The following is a 17,939-nucleotide window of genomic DNA, read 5'->3' as shown; positions in this document are numbered from 1 at the left end:
ACGTTGGGCTAATAAAAGTGATTCCCTCACCCCCCCCTGGTCGCTGGTAAATTAGGTGATGAAACGTAAATCAGCCTTTTCCCGCCGAACGGACTGTATCCGACCGGCTGGGAAACAAAGGGCCGCGCTTCACCAATCCCCAGCGTCCCGCCTGGGCCGTGGGCCGGCACCGGCTGAGGGGAGCGTGGGGCTGGCCCGGCCAGCGCAGCGCGAGGAAGCCGGGACCGGGCCGCGCTCACTGGCCGGGCTGGCACGCGCGGTCTCTGGCGGGGTCGCTGGGCTCCCCAGGGCGGCAGGCTGGGAGCGAGGCCGGGTGTCAGACAGCGCAGCCCGCGCCTCGTCCCTCAGGAGGCCAAAGCTGGGCTGCTGCGGCCCTGCCTCGAGCCTAGCCAGGGCCCCGCGCTCCCTTGGGCCGCTCACATGCCCCGCCCCCGCGCATGCGCCCTGCTGCTCTCAGCCATGGCAGCGCTACGGCTCTTGCCCCGGCTCCTGCTGGTCTCGCGGACTCGGCTGGTCCCGTCCCGCTCGGCCGGTGCCCCCGGCTCCGTGCCCGAGCGCATCGCCGAGAAGCGTCGCGCCGCGCTGCTGGGGGGCGGCCAGGCCCGCATCGATGCGCAGCACAAACGGGTGAGCAGCTCCGCTGATCTGGCCTCCCCCGACACGCGTCGCGCCCCCGCGCCTGCCCCTGATCCCCGCCGGTACCGACACCAGGCCCTCCCCCGCAAACATCGCCCCTCCCCCCCAATGCCTAACCCTGATCCCCGCCGGTTCCCCTGGCCCTGACACCAGCCCCCCCCCGCAAACATTGCTCCTCCCCCCCCAATGCCTGACCCTGATCCCCGCCGGTACCCCTGGCCCTGACACCAGCCCCTCCGCGCCGCAAACATCGCCCCCCCAATGCCTAACCCTGATCCCCGCCGGTACCCCCACCCTGACACTAGCCCCCCCCCGCGCCGCAAACATCGCCCATACCCCCCCCCGGCGCCTGACCCTGATCCCCGCCGGTACCCCTGGCCCTGACACCAGCCCCCCCGCGCCACAAACATCGCCCCCCCAATGCCTAACCCTGATCCCCGCCGGTACCCCCACCCTGACACCAGCCCCCCCCGCGCCGCAAACATCGCCCATACCCCCCCCAGCGCCTGACCCTGATCCCCGCCGGTTTCCCTGGCCCTGACACCAGCGCCCCCCTCCGCCGCAAACATCGCCCCTCACTCCCCATGCCGCCGCCTCCGACCCTGATCTCCGCCGGTCCTGACACCAGTCGTCCCCCCCCCCGCAAATATCGTCTCTCCCCCCCCCATGCCTAACCCTGATCCCCCGCTGGTACCCCCGTCCTGACACCAGCCCCCCCGCCGCAAACATTGCCCCTCCCTCCTATGCCGCCCCCCCCACCCGTGCCTGACCCTGATCCCCGCTGGTACTACGGTCCTGACACTAGCCAACCCCCTGCCGCCAACATCGCTTCTCCCGTCCATGCTGTCCCCCCCCCCCGTGCCTAACCCTGATCCCCCCGGTACCCCTGGACCTGACACCAGCCCCACCCTGACATCACTGCCCCCTCCCCCGCGCCAGACTCTGATCCCGCCCTTCCCCCCAATGCCTGACCCTGATCCTTGTCAGTACCCCTGGTCCTGACACTAGCGCCCACCCCCGCCGCCAACATCACCTCTCCCTTCCCCATACCTGACCTTGATCCCCGATAGGGTGACCACACAGCAAGTTTAAAAATCCGGACAGGTGTGGGGGGTAATAGGTGCCTATATAATACAAAGCCCTGAATATCATGACTGTCCCTATAAATTTGGGATATCTGGTCACCCTAATCCCTGACAATACCCCGTGGCCCTGACACCAGCCCCCCTGCCAACACTGCCCTCCCCGATCCTGTACCTCTTCCTCCCCCCACCCCCCCCGAGCACCTGACCCTGATCCCTGACAATTCCCCCTGGCCCCTGACACCAGCCTTCTTCTCCAGCCCCTGATTCTGGCTTCCCCTTCCAGACCCTGAGAACAACCCCACTCTCATATCCCCCTGGCTTCCCCTGACACCAGCCCTTTTCTCCCCCAATCTGGTCCCTGACACTAGCCCACCCCTGAGACTGCTTCCCCTCCCACTAGCCCCTGACACCACCACCAACTCCTAAGACTGATTTGCCCTCAATTCCTTCCCAGTCCCCTGACCCTATCCCCCACCGCCTCTCCCTGACAGTGACCACACATACACCCCCCCAAGTACAGACACTGACACCCCTGCAGCCATCTTCTGATGGCTGTGACCCCTCCCTGCAGTGATTCCACCCCCCGCCAGGCAACCAGCCCTGACCTTCTCTGGGACCAATGACCTGCCCCTGCATGACTTAAACCCCCTATCCCCAGCTTGGCAGTGTCCCCATGGGGCTGGCACCCCTATCCCTGACAATGGGGTCTGGGTGATTGGCTCTCTCTTAGAAGGATGGGCTATGGGGGGATGGGTCTGCACTTGCTCTCACTGGAAGAGGCTCTAGCAGGAGGCTGAGTTCTCAATGGACTCCCTGCCATTATGTCCCCAACCCACTTTTCTATTAAAGAATTGTAGCAGCACTCTCCAAACATAAGACTGCAGAGGTCAGTGCAGAAAACCTAGTGGCATACAATGTGAAGGACACAAATAGTCAGATCTGCACTAAGGAGCATGTTCCACAGACAGCCCTGTTCTTAAGTAAACCTAAAGTTGCCAGCACAATTTTGTTTGACCTTAAGAGAGTGTTTCTATCAGGAACGTTTTTTGTTGGTACCATGAATAATTGTTTATAACAGGTTTCACTGTACATATTCTGCTGATGGAGGCCTTCGATGAGTTACACTGCTGGACTTGTATTTCGGGGTTTAAGCCACTATGACATACTAGGGCACAATCCAGACTGATGAGTAGCTGTTTCGCCCCTGGACTGTAACCTGGAGTGCCCTTTACAATGCCTTGCTGCGGTAGCCTCCAACTTGGACTGCTAACAAACAACCTCCAGCATGGAAATCATTCTCAGCTATGTCTGTGTGTGTGCTGCAGCCAGCCGACTAGCCACACTGTGGCTTTTATCAGCCTTAGTTATGTTGCAGGGTGACCCCAACACATCACCAGTCCCAGATCTTCCCACAGAAATGTTTGTCCTATACTGCCCAGTCCTCTCCTGAAATCCGTTATTCCTTGAAGGAAACACAGAACTTAAGTTGAGACTTCACAGTTGATGAGTCTTCTCAGATATGGTTCCCTTTTTCCAGGAATTTCTCAAGCCCTGTGAGCAGCATGCAGAAAACCCCTTTCTTGGATGTACTCGTGCCCAAGTATACTTAACTCTGGGTTGCCTCATGGGAGCATCTAATTTGATCTGATCCATGGATATTGGGAGCCACAGACTTGGATGGCTGAATTTTTTTAGTCTTAGCCACATCACTGAGGAGAGGCCAAACCTTGTTCATGAGACAGGCCATCAGAATGGTCATAAATGTCTTGAAGTGCACACACCTTTTCCTGTACAGATTATACTATATGTTCCTCTCTGCTCAGAGAAATCTGAGATCTGATCTCATTAAACTCCCTGCAATCTTTAGTGCTACCCATATAACCTAATCTGCCCTTCCAGTATAATTTATAGCCAGAAATGATAGAATCCCATTGATTTTGTTTCTCATTCTGCCATGTTTCAATATTGTTTATTATGTTTCGGTCATCTTCTATTGTCAAGCATTCCATTTTACCTGTGTTTGATTTTAAGTTTCTCTAATTGTTGTGTAGATACTATTTTATTTTTGACTGTGTACCTATTTCTACCAAACTCCTTAGTTTGGCACCCTGTTTTCAGGATTTTCCTGTTCCTGCTTCAGTTCAGCTGTAATTTCTGATCAGTCCTTTACTGGGTGCAGAACTACATTTGTACTACTGACAACCCTAACCACATGCCCTTATCTGTCTTGCGTCATCATCGGCTATCCCTCAATACGAGGATGATATCTGCCGGGGGAAAAGTCATTGATGAGACTTAAGATGGCTGAGGAGTCCAATTCATGCTTTATAGGTTTTTCCACATATATGACAAGTGTTTGCGTGGAAAGAGCACAACTGCTGGCTGGAATGCTGTAGCTTTTCCTTCCTCCTCTGCTGTTTCTCGGCCTCTTGAACAAGGCGATTGTCTTCAAAACCGCATGAGGGTTGATGTGTGATGCAGTGCCACTGCAGTCTGTTTCCAGTCAACTCTTCCCAATTCATGATCACTGTCTCCTTTCTTAAGATATACTTTCAGGGTGTTCTTGTACCATTTCCTCTGTTCCCCATGGATTCTCTTATCATGGCTAAGTTGAGAAAAGAGAATGTGCTTCAGAAGACAAGTATCAGCCATCTGCACACAACAACCAGCCTGATGTACTTGATGTTTCATAATCTTCGCCTCAACATTGGTGATATTGGCTCCAGAGAGAACACTGACATTGCTGTGATGGCCTTCCCATCTGATACAGAGAAGCTTCCTAAGGCAGCACTGTTGGTACGACTCCAGATGCTTAAGATGGCTTCGATATGTCACCCATGTCTTGCACCCATAAAGAAGAGTGGGGATGACTACTGCATTGTAGACAAGGATCTTAGTTTCTATCAGCAGATCTCTGTCAATAAAGACATAATGGAGCAACATTCCGAAGATATGCTGGCACAACAGATCCTATGTTCAATCTCCACATCAAGATTGGCTATCAGGGCTCAACGTTTTCCATGGTTTCACCACTGATTACAGTTTGTGGGAGAACAGGGGCAACTTGTGCTGGGGCAGGCTGGTGGAGCACCTTGGTCTTTCCAGTGTTGAGGGAAAGTCCCAGGCTACGATAGGTGCCTGAGAAGACATCTAGGTGGGTTGCAAGTCAGCCTCAGTGTGCGCGAGGATAGCACAGTCATCCCCATACTGAAGGACAGTAATAATAGTCCTGGTGACTTTAGTTTTAGAATCAAGACATCACAAATTGAAAAGCAGGCCATCCATGCAACACTCAATCCCAATTCCAGAAGAAAGGTAGTCACAAATAAGAATCAAGATTATGGCAAGATAGATGGAGGGAAAAAAAAGGCTGGGACAATAACACAGCCCTGTTTAACACCAGTACGGATGGTGAACAGGTCTGTCTCCCATGCATTACAGTGACAGTGCTGGTCATCCCATCATGAAGTAGCCTGAGAACATGAATAAACTTCAGTGGACTCCTGAACCTAGACAGTACCTTCAATAATGCTTCACGATTGATTGAATCAAAGGCCTTAGATCAATAAATGCCATAAAAAATGGCTGGTGTTGTTCTCTACACTTCTCTTGGATCTGTCGTGCAACAAAAATCATGTTGGTGGTGCCCCGAGACAGTCTGAAACCACATTGGGATTCCTGAAGGACAACTTCAGCAAGAGGGAGGAGACAGTTCAAAAGGTTGTGAGCAAGGATCTTCTCGGCAGTGGAGAAGAGGGAAATACCTTGGTAATTCCTGTACATTGACTTGTCCCTGCTATCTTGTATACTGTTGAGTTGATGGGGGAGGGGCTTCAGACTGAATAAGGGCTCTTGCAAGTTAAGTCTGTATTTTTATCTAGACAGAACAAATCACAAGGAGTGTCCTCCCCTCACCCACTTAGTCAGCTGGACTTGCTTGCAGGCCTTAGAAAGACTAGCTCCAAGAATGTAGGTTTATTTAACTTTCCAGGAGGCTAATTCAGGTCACACTGACACTTGGACGATACTGATTGGTACAAATCTTGTCCCAAACTTTGCTTTGGTAAATCCTCTGATTTTCCTCCTCAGAGGATCTAGCTAGTCATGCTGTGCTTCTGTTCTGTTCTCACACTGCCCTCTAGCTGGCCCTGGTTCCTCCAGGGCAGCCCCTACTCTGCAGGGAATGGCTGGCTTTTTCAGGGCATGCAGTTCTGAGAGCCCAGTCCTTTTGGCTCTGGATAACACCCTGCTCTGGCCGGGGCAGACTTTGCTGAGTACCTCCATGTTATCCCTTTACCCTGACACCAAAACTGAGAAACCCACTTGCTTTGCTTATCTCTGGGAAAGAACGATCTAGACCAGTAGATTAAAGAGTCAACAACATGAAATACTATTTTGAAGGTTCACATGATTTTTCTTTTTTTATGTATCAGTTTAAGAAATCAAAGGTGAAAGCCCTGGTCTACGCTCAAGGCTGCCCCCAGGGGGGTGCGGGGCCCAGGGCGGAAGTGACAGATTCGTCTCTTCCAGGACCTACCACACCGGCCAATTGCACTGTCCCGCAGGGCCCAGAGCGATCACCCCGATTCACCCTTCCCAAGGGACAGCTCTGTCTACACTACAAATGTATCTCGGTATAACTGCGTGACTCAGGAGTGTGGAAAATCCACATCTCTGAGCAACATAGTTATGCTGACCTAACTCCTAGGTAGATGGAGCTATATTGATGGAAGGACTTCTCCCATCAGCATAGCTACTGCCTCTTGGGGAGGTGGAACACCTACACCAATGGGAGAAGCTCTCTCGTTGTCATAGGTAGCATCTTCACTAAGTACTACAGCATCACTGTATGTGTAGACAAGCCCATGTAGTGTCCCTTTACGCTAATACTCTGAGGCCAAGGTTTTCAAAAATCTGTAGCTGCTGGGTGCTTAGCACTTTTGATTTAAAAAAAAATCAGTTACTTGTTTAAGAGGAAAGTTACAAAAATAGGAGACTAACTTTAGGGTCCTTGTAACTGGGGACACCTCTTGAGCATCTCCTGCCTCTGCATCTGGTAGTGCAGGTCTTTTCCTGCTCCTGGTGGTCCCTGTAGGTTGTCAGCTTTGCTAAGCACATCTCTAGCAATTCAATCCTCCAGCCAAGTCTCACAGTCATAATGAAGGAACTCCTTCCAGGGTAGCAAAGAGATCAAACTGTCATCCCCCACCAGGGTCTTCAGCCCTGTCTCTGGGCCCTTTAAATCCCACCCTTCCCTTAGGCTTCTGAAAAAGCTTTGTCCTCTTCTCAGAGTTTAGGCCATTTTCCCAGTGATCAGTTGGGCAACCCAGTTGGGCCACCCACTACTCCTTGCCCAACCCAGGAACGCTAGAAACAACAGCCACATACTGCTTCCTTTGGTTGCTACTACATTCCCTGGTCTTTTCCCACCTGGTTTCTTTTACCTCCAGTCATTAACTTAGGGCTAGAGCTTTCAGGTTCTCTTGCTCCTAGCTTTAACAAATGCTGCCCATCAAGTTCCTTTAACCAGAGCAGAGCACCCTTTCTTGCCCTAGCCTGTGACTGACTTGCTTAGGCCCTGCAGCACTTACCTTAGCCTGCTGGGCTCTGATTGGCTGTTTCTATGCAGCTTTTCTAGGCAGAACCAAGGGACCCACCTTCACTGCTCCTTCCTGGGACATTAGGGCCTCTAGGAGGGTGCCATGAAGGACCAGGAACACCCCTTCACACTCCTGTTTTGGAAAACCTTGGCCTTGGCATTTTTTAGGGGTGGGGGCAAAGAGCTTCACAATAATTGATAACTACCTGGCATTGTTACTGAGCAATGGATCTCAGTACACCTGAACAGCTTATTAGACTCTACCAGCCTGTGAAAAGCTTTGAATATACTAATGCCAAAAGGAGGAGAGAGAGAAAGATCAAAGGTCTGTCTGAAATCCAGAGATGAGCCATCCAATTGTTTCTCTCTTTGTCTTTTTGTTTTCCTCTTTTGTTTGTTTGCCCAATGTTATCATTGTGATAAATGGTTTGAATTGGGTTAGTTGTGAAAGGATTCCTTCCATGTGCTTTCTTCCATTAGAAAAATAATCCTAACATCAAAATAAACTGCTCAGCGTAAACAAAAACAGTCACCATACCATGCAGCTTTTTAACAAGACCTCTCCGGGAGCACCACCTCTGTCCTGATGTTCCCTCTAGTGATAACAGGGTTCGCTTTCCAGCTGTCTGTTTTCTGTTTCCAGTTTATTTTGCATTGTGTTTGCCTTAACTGATATTGTGATTACTTTCCTTATTTTAAATATTGTGGAGAAGGGGTGAGGCACCTGCTTAGTGAAACAAATATGGGGATGCTTCTGGATTCTTTGATAAATATTAATCCCCACGTGTTTTCTTTTAGTGATATTAAGTTATGCCTTGCAGGATGTTTAACCAAATGATGGTCCTGTTAAATGTTTTTTGCTGCATTTCAGGGAAAGCTGACAGCAAGGGAGCGAATTCTTCTGTTGCTGGACCCTGGCAGTTTTGTTGAGTATGACATGTTCGTGGAACACAGATGTGCAGACTTTGGGATGGAGTCTGATCAGAATAAGGTATTTCTGTTCAGTATCTCTCTTGTGCTTTTTAATCCTTATGGTGATAAATTGTTCTTCTTATCTAGTGAGGACAGGACAAGAATTAAAGGGCTTCAATTGCAGCAAGGGAGATTTAGATTAGACATTAGGAAAACTTCCTAAATGTAAAGGTAGATAAGCACTGGAACAAATTACCTAGGGAGATTGTGGAATCTCTGTCATTGGAGGTTTTAAGAACAGGTCAGACAGACACCTATCAGGAGTGTTCTAGATAATACATAGTCCTGCCTCTGTGTAGGGGACTGAAGTAGATGACCTATCAAGTTCCCTTCCAGTCTTACAGTTTTATGATTCTTAAGATTCTGTGCTCTAGCCCAGTGGCTCTCAACCTTTCCAGACTACTGTAATCCTTTCAGGAGCCTGATTTGTCTTGCATACCCCAAGTTTCACCTCACTTAAAAACTTACAAAATCGGACACAAAAATACAAAAGTGTCACAGCACACTCTTACTGAAAAATGGCTTACTTTCTCATTTTTACCATATAATTACAAAATAAGTTGATTGGAATATAAATATTGTACTTGCATTTCAGTTTATAGTATGTAGAGCAGCAAAAACAAGTCATTGTATGAAATTGTAGTTGGTACTGACTTCACTAATGCTTTTTATGTAACCTGCTGTAAAATTATGCAAATATCTAGATCAGTTGATGTACCCCCTGGAAGACCTCTGCATACCCCCATGGGTACACGTACCCCTGATTGAGAACTGCTCTAGCCAACCCACCTATTCTCAAACAAGCTTCCTGCTTCTGATAGACTTTGATAGAGTTTCTTGGTATTTGTCTTTATGTGTTTGGTTGCTTTTCAGATTCCCTCTTTGCATTCCTAATTTCCATTTTACCTGCTATAGTTATGCTCCTTTCTGTTGGCTTCACTTGGGTTGATTTTACATTTTTTGAAGGATACCCGTTTGCTCAAATAACCTCTTGATTGTTGTCTCAACTTCATATATAGCAGCTCCTCAAACCTCAGTGGTTAGAGCCCTGGCAATTGGTCACATTAGAAACAGAAACATAGGTGAACAAACTTTTGCATTTATATTGGGCTTGATGCAGAAATTACTGGGTGAAATCTGTGGCCTGTTTTGCAGGTCAGGTCATAATGGTCCTTTGTGGCCTTAACATCTATGAAATGTGCATGTAAACCCTGGTAATTACTGTGGTGAGTGGTTGGTGAATGAAAATATGACAAAATGGGAAGTGTCCAATGTATGCACTTGTCAGATATGTGAAATAGTGTATGTTGTGGTGTATGTGAAATAAATTAAAAAAATTAAGAGTACATGTTTGCTACAAGTGTTTTAAAGAAAGTCAGACAGCTAGCCCTGGTGGAAGCCATCAATTTAGCACCTTGAACTGGAGTTTGTTGAAGTGCTAAATCAGCTTTTCCCAGCAGTAGCCTCTTTGGCACGTGCAGAGAATCAACTTCTCTGTAGGAGAATAACTAAAAAATAGAAATACAAACTGAGATTGAAATCTATTATTTAGATCAGGGGTCTCAAACACGAGGCCGCGGCCCGCGGAGCTCTTCCTCTCAGCCCGTCAAGCTTCCTGCGCCTCCCTCCCCCAGTTACTTCCTGTCACCACCAAAGTCCCCTCACCCCCGCCCCCCCCCCCAAGTTATTTTATATGGCAGCTAAGCTCCGTGCGTGCTGCTCCCCAATGTTTGGGGCCAGGTCTCTCCCACGGCCATGCCTGCAACCCCCACACGCCTCCCCCGAGTGTCCCCTGGCCCCCACTTGCTGCCCCCTCGCCGACCGGAGCCTGCAGCATGACAGCTCATGCTGACTCCACTCGGCTCTGCCGGCTTCTGGCATCACCTGCTGCCTCAGGGTCTTAGTGTCCCCCTCCACTAGGGCCAGGGCAGGCTGCCCTTCCCCTGCCCTTCTGCCCTAGTCCTGAGCCTCTCCAGTGCCCCAAACCCCTCATCCCCAGCTCCACAGCCCTCACCCCTGCACCGCCTCCTGTCCCCAAACTCCATCCCAGAGCCTGCACCCAGCACCCAAACTCCATCCCAGAGTCTGCACCCCAGACCCCCTCCCCCACCCGAACTCCCTCCCAGAGCCTTAGGCAGGTGGGGGCGGAGTTTGGGGGAGGGCAGGTTCTGGGCACCAGCAAAATTTCTACAAACGTGCCACCCCTGGAAGAGGCAGAGCAGGAGTGGAGTGGTGGTGCAGCCCAGTGCAGTGCGGGTGCTTTACTGAGTGTATATATTTTAATAAAACCGCTTGGAAATGACTTTGTTGGAAAAAAGAACAGTCATGGAAGAAAAGAGTGTTTCAAGACAAATGGGAGAATTTATATTTTTTCACAGAGGTAAAAGATAAAATTCAATGTGTTATTTGTCAGCAAACGATTGCTGTTCCCAAGGAGTATAACGTGCGTCGGCACTACGACACGATGCACCATGAAAAATATGACGCATTCACTGGAAAAATCCAAGAGGAAAAAGTTCAGCAACTTAAAGCAGCATTTGCCAAACAAAGAAATTTCTTTTCAGGGATTAACAAGTCCAGCGAAGATTCAGTAAGAGCAAGTTTTGCGAGAAGCGCAAAATCATCGCAACCTTTTACAGAAGGCTTATTTGTAAAAGAATGTCTTATGAAGGCCAGCGAAATTTTATGTCCTGATAGGAAGAAAGTTTTTGAAGGCATAAGCTTGTCTGCCAATACAGTTGCCTGCAGGATAACTGATTTAGTTGATAATGTGCAAAAACAATTGATTCAAATGGCAAAAGACTTTGAAGCATTTTCAGTTGCTCTTGATAAGAGTACAGATGTATCAGATACCACACAGTGTGCAGTGTTCATTAGAGGTGTGGATTGCAATTTGAATATAACTGAAGAATTGCTAGACTTAATGCTACTGAAGGGTACCATAATGGAATGTGACATATTTCAAGGACTGGAAGAGTGCATTGAAAAAGCTGAACTGCCATGGAACAAACTCATATCTTTGGCTACGGACGGTGCGCCATCAATGTGCTCTGAAAACGTTGGTGTGGTTGGATTATTGACGACCAAACTGAACAGCCGCAATATACCAGGAATTAGCTTCACCAGTATACATTGTATTTTGCACCAAGAAGCCTTGTCTAGAAAAAGTCTACATATGAAGGAAGTTATGGATGTAGTTGCTAAAACTGTTAATTTTATACGTGCACGAGGGCTGAATCACAGACAGTTCACTTCTTTTCTAGCAAAAATGGACAGCGAATATGGGGAACTTCTGTATCACACTCAAGTTAGATGGCTGAGTCGTGGAAATGTTTTGAAGGGTTTTTTTGCACTTAGAGAGGAGATTGATTCCTTCATGAAAATGAAAAACAAGGAGGTTCCACAGCTTGCTGATTCCACTTTTATCTGCAACCTTGCTTTTCTAACACATGTAACTGATCACCTGAATGCACTGAGCTTGAAACTTCAGGGTAGAAAACAGGTGATAACACAGATGTATGACAGTGTTAAGTCATTCAAAGTCAAGCTTACTTTGTGGGGGAAACAGTTGACTGCTGGCAATTTGGTTCATTTCTCGACTCTGAATTCCTTAGGAAAAGTTGAACCCAAATCCTTGAAAGAATATGCAGAGATCATTTCTAACTTACACAAATAGTTTGATGTGCAGTTTAAAGATTTTGAGGCACTTGAACCACATTTTCAACTTTTTTCCACACCATTTGCTGTTGAAATTGACTATGTTGCAGAGGAAATGCCGATGGAGTTAGCAGAGCTTCAGTGTGACACCATTTTGAAGCAGAAGTATACAGATGTTGGAATTCTACAGGTTTCTTTCACAAGAAAGATTTCCCATGTTATTCTCTGCTTCCGCAAGGATAATGGCAATGTTTGGAAGTACATATATATGTGAACAGTTTTTCTCTTCCATGAAGAGTAACAAATCTGTGTTAAGGTCAAGGCTCACTGATGAACATTTGAAAGCAACACTGAGATTGGTTTCGTCTCAGGATATCAAACCTAATATTGATGCTCTGGTTGATGCAAAAGGCTGCCAGCTAAGTGGCCAAAAATGAAATGACTGTCAAAATTAGCACTGACTTTTCACATTACAGTTAAAGAAATTAATAAAAAAGTTAATAAATTGACTTTTAATAGCGTATATTTTAATACTACACTACTATATTACGCTTCTTTTTTTTTTCTCCCTACCTCCAGGCGCTTCCCACCCCCAAACCGTCAAACAGCTGTTGGTGGCGCTTAGCACTTTCCAGGAGGGAGGGGAGAGGAGCGGGGAGCCGTGCTCTCAGGGGAGGAGGTGGAGAAGAGATGGGGTAGAGGCGGGGCCTCACGGAAGGGGTGGAGTGGGGGCGGGGCCGAGGGCAGCGAGGGGGGGTGTCAGTGATGCAGCCCTCGGGCCAATGCACTAGTCCTCATGTGGCCCTCGTGGTCATTTGAGTTTGAGACCCCTGATTTAGATCAAGATTTGCTGATTTAAAGTGTGATTACAATTGGTGATGTATATCACTTTGATTTAGATCAGGGCTGAGCAAACTATTCTCCTGCTCCCCTCCCCCCCCCCCCGCCATGCTCCCGCAGCTCCTCCCATCGGCTGGGAAAAGGGAACCGCAGCCAATGGGAGCTTCAGGGGAGGTACCCGCAGGTGAGGGCAGCACATGAGGCCCTCTCCCCCTCCCCCAGGGGCTGCAGGGACATGGGGCCAGGGCAGGCAGTCAGCCTGCCTGGGCGCTGCTGCCACCCCGGAGCCGCTCCAGGTAATCGGCGCTGGGCCGGAGCCCGAACCCCTCCTACACCCCACATCCCAAACCCCTGGCCGTAGCCCTCTAACCCCCTGCCTTGAGCCCCCTGCCACATTCCAAACCCCCTCCTGCACCTCAATCCCCTGGCCATAGCCCCCTGCCCTGAGTCTTCTGCCACACTCCACACCCCTCCTGCACCCCAACCCCCTGCCTGAGCCCCCTCCTGCACCCCGCAGCCCTCCTGCACCCCAACCCCTTGCCCTGAGCCCCTTCCTGCACACCACACTCCCTCCCGCACCTCAACCCCCGCCCTAGCCCTATGTTCATGGCCCTGCATGCAATTTCCCCACCCAGATGTGGCTCTCAAGCCAAAAATTTGCCCACCCTGATTTAGATCAATCCACCCTGGTATTAGAGCAACGGTGTCAAACTCATTCTGTGGCGTGTACTTAATTATGGTCTGGGGTATGAATTTAGGACTGGGTACTCCCCTTGGTCCACAGCAGATTACCAATGTCAATGGAAGATTTATGCAAGAGACCAAAGGGAGTATGTGGCATTTATGTAATAACCATTAGTTAGTGTTTTATTAAATATATTGCAGTAATGCCTAAAGGCCTTACTCTGTAGCTCCTTTACTCCACAGACATACTGTGCAAATAAGTGGATTTAAAATCTGCAAACCCACAGTCTGCTGTTTATCGTCAAAATGTCTTCCTGCGTCCTGGGCAAAGTTAAGATGATTTGTGCATATGACATCCAGCTTATGGCACCTAGAACTGTGAGCCATTGCGTAACCCCTCTGCCTCAGCAAGTGAGTGCTTTGCTGTTGCTAAACTGTGTCCTGCCACACCAGCTTATTTGCGTTGCTAGCAAACTCTTCAAAATGCAGCCAGTCTAAACCGTGCCTTGCAGATAACTATCTGAGAGCCCCAGTTCCTGAGTGCCGTCAAAACATCTTCCTGCAGTGTCCAGTCCCTCTCACTGGACACTTTCAGAAATGATTAGGTTTGCTGCCTCCAAAGAGACAGAGCATGCGCCAGCCTCTTAAGTTAACCCTGACTTCAATACACAGTGCTGAGTTGATTTTGTAATAGAAGAAGTAGTTTATTAGCAAAGAACAAAGATTTAAGTCACACCAAGCAAGGGAAAAAAGCTTGATAGCTTTTTAAACACATATGTAAATGTTCTTTCATTGTCCTCTGCCAGCAATCCAGCCAATTAGATAGGTGAATCCCATTCCTTTGTCTAGAGTAAGTGTATGACGTAAACAGTACCTCCCAAATCTATTTAAGAAAATATTTCCAGCACACACATCATCTTTTGAATACTACCTGTACACGCATCACACAGTGATTTTCAGGATGCAGCCAGTTTATATATGGTACCTTCCATGACACCTTTTAGATACATGTCATGACAACAGTGTGTTGGGGAAATTGAGTGCATGAGGTCTGATATGGGTTACAGTATGGTGGTCCCTCAGCCAGTTGGCATTGATGGGCTCCTAGGGTTACAGTGTGCCAATAACTGTGTTTCCTTACGTTCTAATGTGTAGTTAGGGGGTTTTTTCGGTGTCACCTTAACACCTTAACTTTTTTGAAGTTTAAATAAAACTACAAAGTTCTCAACATTTTTTCCATATTAAGTTTTATTTATACACCTCTGTCCCAATATAACGCTGTCCTCGGGAGCCAAAAAATCTTACCATGTTATAGGTGAAACTGCATTATATCGGGGTAGAGGTGTACTTTGGTTATATAACTTGCTTTGATCTGCCAGAGTGCGCAGCCACCCCACCCCAGGGCGCTGCATTACCACGTTATATCCGAATTCATGTTATAATCGGGCCGCGTTATATCGGGGTAGAGGTGTATTATAGTAGAACTCCAAATGTCCTTATCAGGATTGGGGGATGTTAGTGCCCAGCACAAACACAGAGGAAGAGACAGCCCCATTCCCAGATTAACAAATCTTTTGTCTGTGAATTCAGAAGACGTTGACATAATTTTTTTAATGAACCTTATTACTGTTCTGACCTATGTGTTCTTTGCTCTTTCATGCAGTATCCTGGAGACAGTGTGGTAACTGGCCAGGGCCGGATTAATGGGAGACTGGCTTATGTCTTCAGTCAGGTATTCTTTTGCTTTGTGTCAGTTACATGTTGTGAGCTTGACCTTTCAAACTTGCTAATCTTTTGTAGATTTTGTCTAAATTGTTTGTCTTTTAGCATATCTAAATTATGTAAATTGTCCCTCGAGTTAATATTGTTCCAACATAACAACAGTGTGTTAATGCACAACATATTGCAACACGTGGCAGCAGGGTAACAGAAATGTTCTAACAATGTGTAGCAATGGGTGTTATGTGAGAGATCAGATCAGGAACATGAGTGGTGAGAGTTTGGCCTAGAAGATGAGGAGACTGATGTTTGTAGAGGACGGAGAGCTAATGGGAATCTTTCAGGATGAGGGAACGGTTATCACCAATGATTAAGAAGGCTTGATGGTGATGCTTTAACAGACTGGAGTTTTGAGATGACTTGAGTTGGGAGTTTCATTAATTCATGGTCAAATGATTGAGCAGTGCATGGTGGGCTAGTGGCATGTGCAGGATTTGACACTGATCCTGCCATGGGATCTGTTTGGATGGACCACTAAACCTGCATGGAGCCCTGTCAAAATTAGTGGGGCGCACTATGAATCACTGCAGTCTGCCTGCTCAAATCTGATTACAGGATCAGGCCTTGTATTTGTTACAGAAGTCATAGCTAGAATTTGGGATTGGGGATGCTCAGGCAAACTTGATTGCTTTTCCAGTTAGAACAACAAAATTTGTTAAAGGGACTACAGTAGATGGAATATTTGGATTTTTCCTTGAAAATGTTTTTTTATTTAGGTATAAAATACCAGCTTTTGGCCTCTGAGGTGGTGTTTTGATTTTTTTTTCTCATAGTTTTTGCAGCAGTTCTTAGTGCTACTTTCTTCTCAAACTTCATGGCACACCCTCATATCTTGAGATTCTTCAAGGCAGTCCTAAGGAAACCTCGTAGGCAGCATCTTGTCTTAGTGGAATCTATTGTATTAATTTAAATGGAATAAAGGGGCCCAAAGAGTCAAAGGTGTTAACATAACCCAGTTACTGCTGAACATTAAACAGTGTTAAACAAAGTTCAGGGTTTGGTATACAGAGACCTCAGCCTGCTTTGTATCAATGTAAACACACTATTAAATCCTCTTAACCTGTAAACAGTTAGAGCATTTAAAATGTGAAGTATTAAATAAGGCTTTTATTTTAGCAGCATCCCCTTTTCCTTTGGCTGGAGAGTTTTTAGAAAGAAGAAACCCCTTTGTTTGATGATGTCTTAAATGCTATTTAAAATGGTAATAACTGTCCTTTTGGGGCCAAGAGAAGAAGTTAGTTGAAATGGGCTTAGGTTGCTGCTACTGCTGTTAAAGTCCAATCTCATTTCCTAAGAAGACCAACCAAGACAAGCACACACAAGAAGGGGGAAAAAAGAGAACCAAAGATAGAAAATTGCAGCTTTGGTCTCTGGAGTGAGTTCCCTCTTGTTTGCAACTTACTGCTGCAAAAACATAGGCACAGCACATGGTCTTATAAGCCACTCTGAGACCTGACGGACTTGTACCAGCATCGAGCTTTTATTTGCCCCTCTCTGATCACAGGCGTACAGACCCATTTTGGCTCATTGATTTTTTTTTTTTTGGTTCCACACTTTTTTTTGTTTACCAACCATGATCTTATCACAGTCCTTGAATTTATTAGTAGGCCTTTTTATTTGGAATAATGCGGTCTTTCTGTCTCACTTTTGCACCTTTTTCCCATCAGTATTTGTTGTGATAGGTTATTGTGACATTTTATGAATTTACACTCACTTTTCACAGTTGAGCTCGCAATTAGGGTGAATTATGTATCCCAAGATAATCCCTCTCTTTTATGAACCAGTTTTGCCTAGGATCAGACATTGGTTCATAATATTACAATTACAAAAATAAAATCCTGATTTCATTTTAAGCATGTAGAAAAAAGAAAAAGGTACTTACCGTATATACTTGTTCATAAGCTGAATTTTTTTAGTAAAAAAGGGAAGCACCAGAGAAGGGGGTCGGCTTATGAGCGGGTATAGAGAGGGAGAGGTGGAACACAACCCCTCCCCCCAACAGAGGGAGCACGGAGAAGCAGCACAGCCAGCAGAGACAGAAGGGAAGAGGTGGGGCCAGAGTCTCTCTGCTTCTGGCCACGCTGCTCTTCCCCCAGCCTTCGAAGCAGCTGCAGCTCCAGGGGCATGCCGCTCAGCCCTACCCCCCAGAGCATGCTGTGGCCGCGCCGCCCGGCCCGCCGGAGCATGCTGTGGCCGCCCGGCCCGGCCCGCCGGAGCATGCTGCGGCCGCGCCGCCCGGCCCGGCCCGGAGCATGCTGCGGCCGCGCCGCCCGGCCCGGCCCGCCGGAGCATGCTGCGGCCGCGCCGCCCGGCCCGGCCCGCCGGAGCATGCTGCGGCCGCGCCGCCCGGCCCGGCCCGCCGGAGCATGCTGCGGCCGCGCCGCCCGGCCTGCAGGAGCAGCTCCAGCCAGGTCAGAGCCATCCTCCCCTGGCCCTCCCCAGATAAGGTGGGAAGGGATGGGATGGGGAGAGTGTGGGGGGTCCTGGGCTAGGGGTGAGGTCATGTGGGGGGGTGGTCAGAGGGGTTACTCCCCTGACTCTCAGCTTCTCCCCTGCCAAAAAAATTCCCCACCAGTTGCTGTCCCGGCCCGTCAGGATAAGCAGCTGGTGTGCTGGGACCAGTAGCATAGCTGGGGGAGAACGGCCGCTCCCCACTGAGCACATTCCCCAAAAGTGGTGCCTTTTTA

At 48.3% G+C, this 17,939-nt stretch overlaps 1 protein-coding gene across 3 annotated transcripts in view; it reads left to right on the top strand.

Moving 5' to 3' along the window:
- The first annotated feature begins 398 nt into the window (after nucleotides 1-398).
- Nucleotides 399-17,939, top strand: part of PCCB (propionyl-CoA carboxylase subunit beta) — a 76,254-nt gene continuing 58,713 nt past the window's right edge. For all 3 annotated transcript variants that reach the window (XM_045030391.1, XM_045030393.1, XM_045030394.1), the window contains exons 1-3: nucleotides 399-627; nucleotides 8,192-8,311; nucleotides 15,137-15,205. In XM_045030391.1, coding sequence (XP_044886326.1) covers nucleotides 421-627; nucleotides 8,192-8,311; nucleotides 15,137-15,205 — 396 coding nt within the window. In that variant the 5' untranslated portion in view covers nucleotides 399-420. The remainder of the gene's footprint in view (nucleotides 628-8,191; nucleotides 8,312-15,136; nucleotides 15,206-17,939) is intronic.

The sequence above is a fragment of the Mauremys mutica genome, chromosome 9 (genome assembly GCF_020497125.1).
Source record: "Mauremys mutica isolate MM-2020 ecotype Southern chromosome 9, ASM2049712v1, whole genome shotgun sequence".
Classification (NCBI taxonomy): domain Eukaryota; kingdom Metazoa; phylum Chordata; order Testudines; family Geoemydidae; genus Mauremys; species Mauremys mutica.
This window is presented reverse-complemented; position numbering and strand designations above follow the sequence as displayed.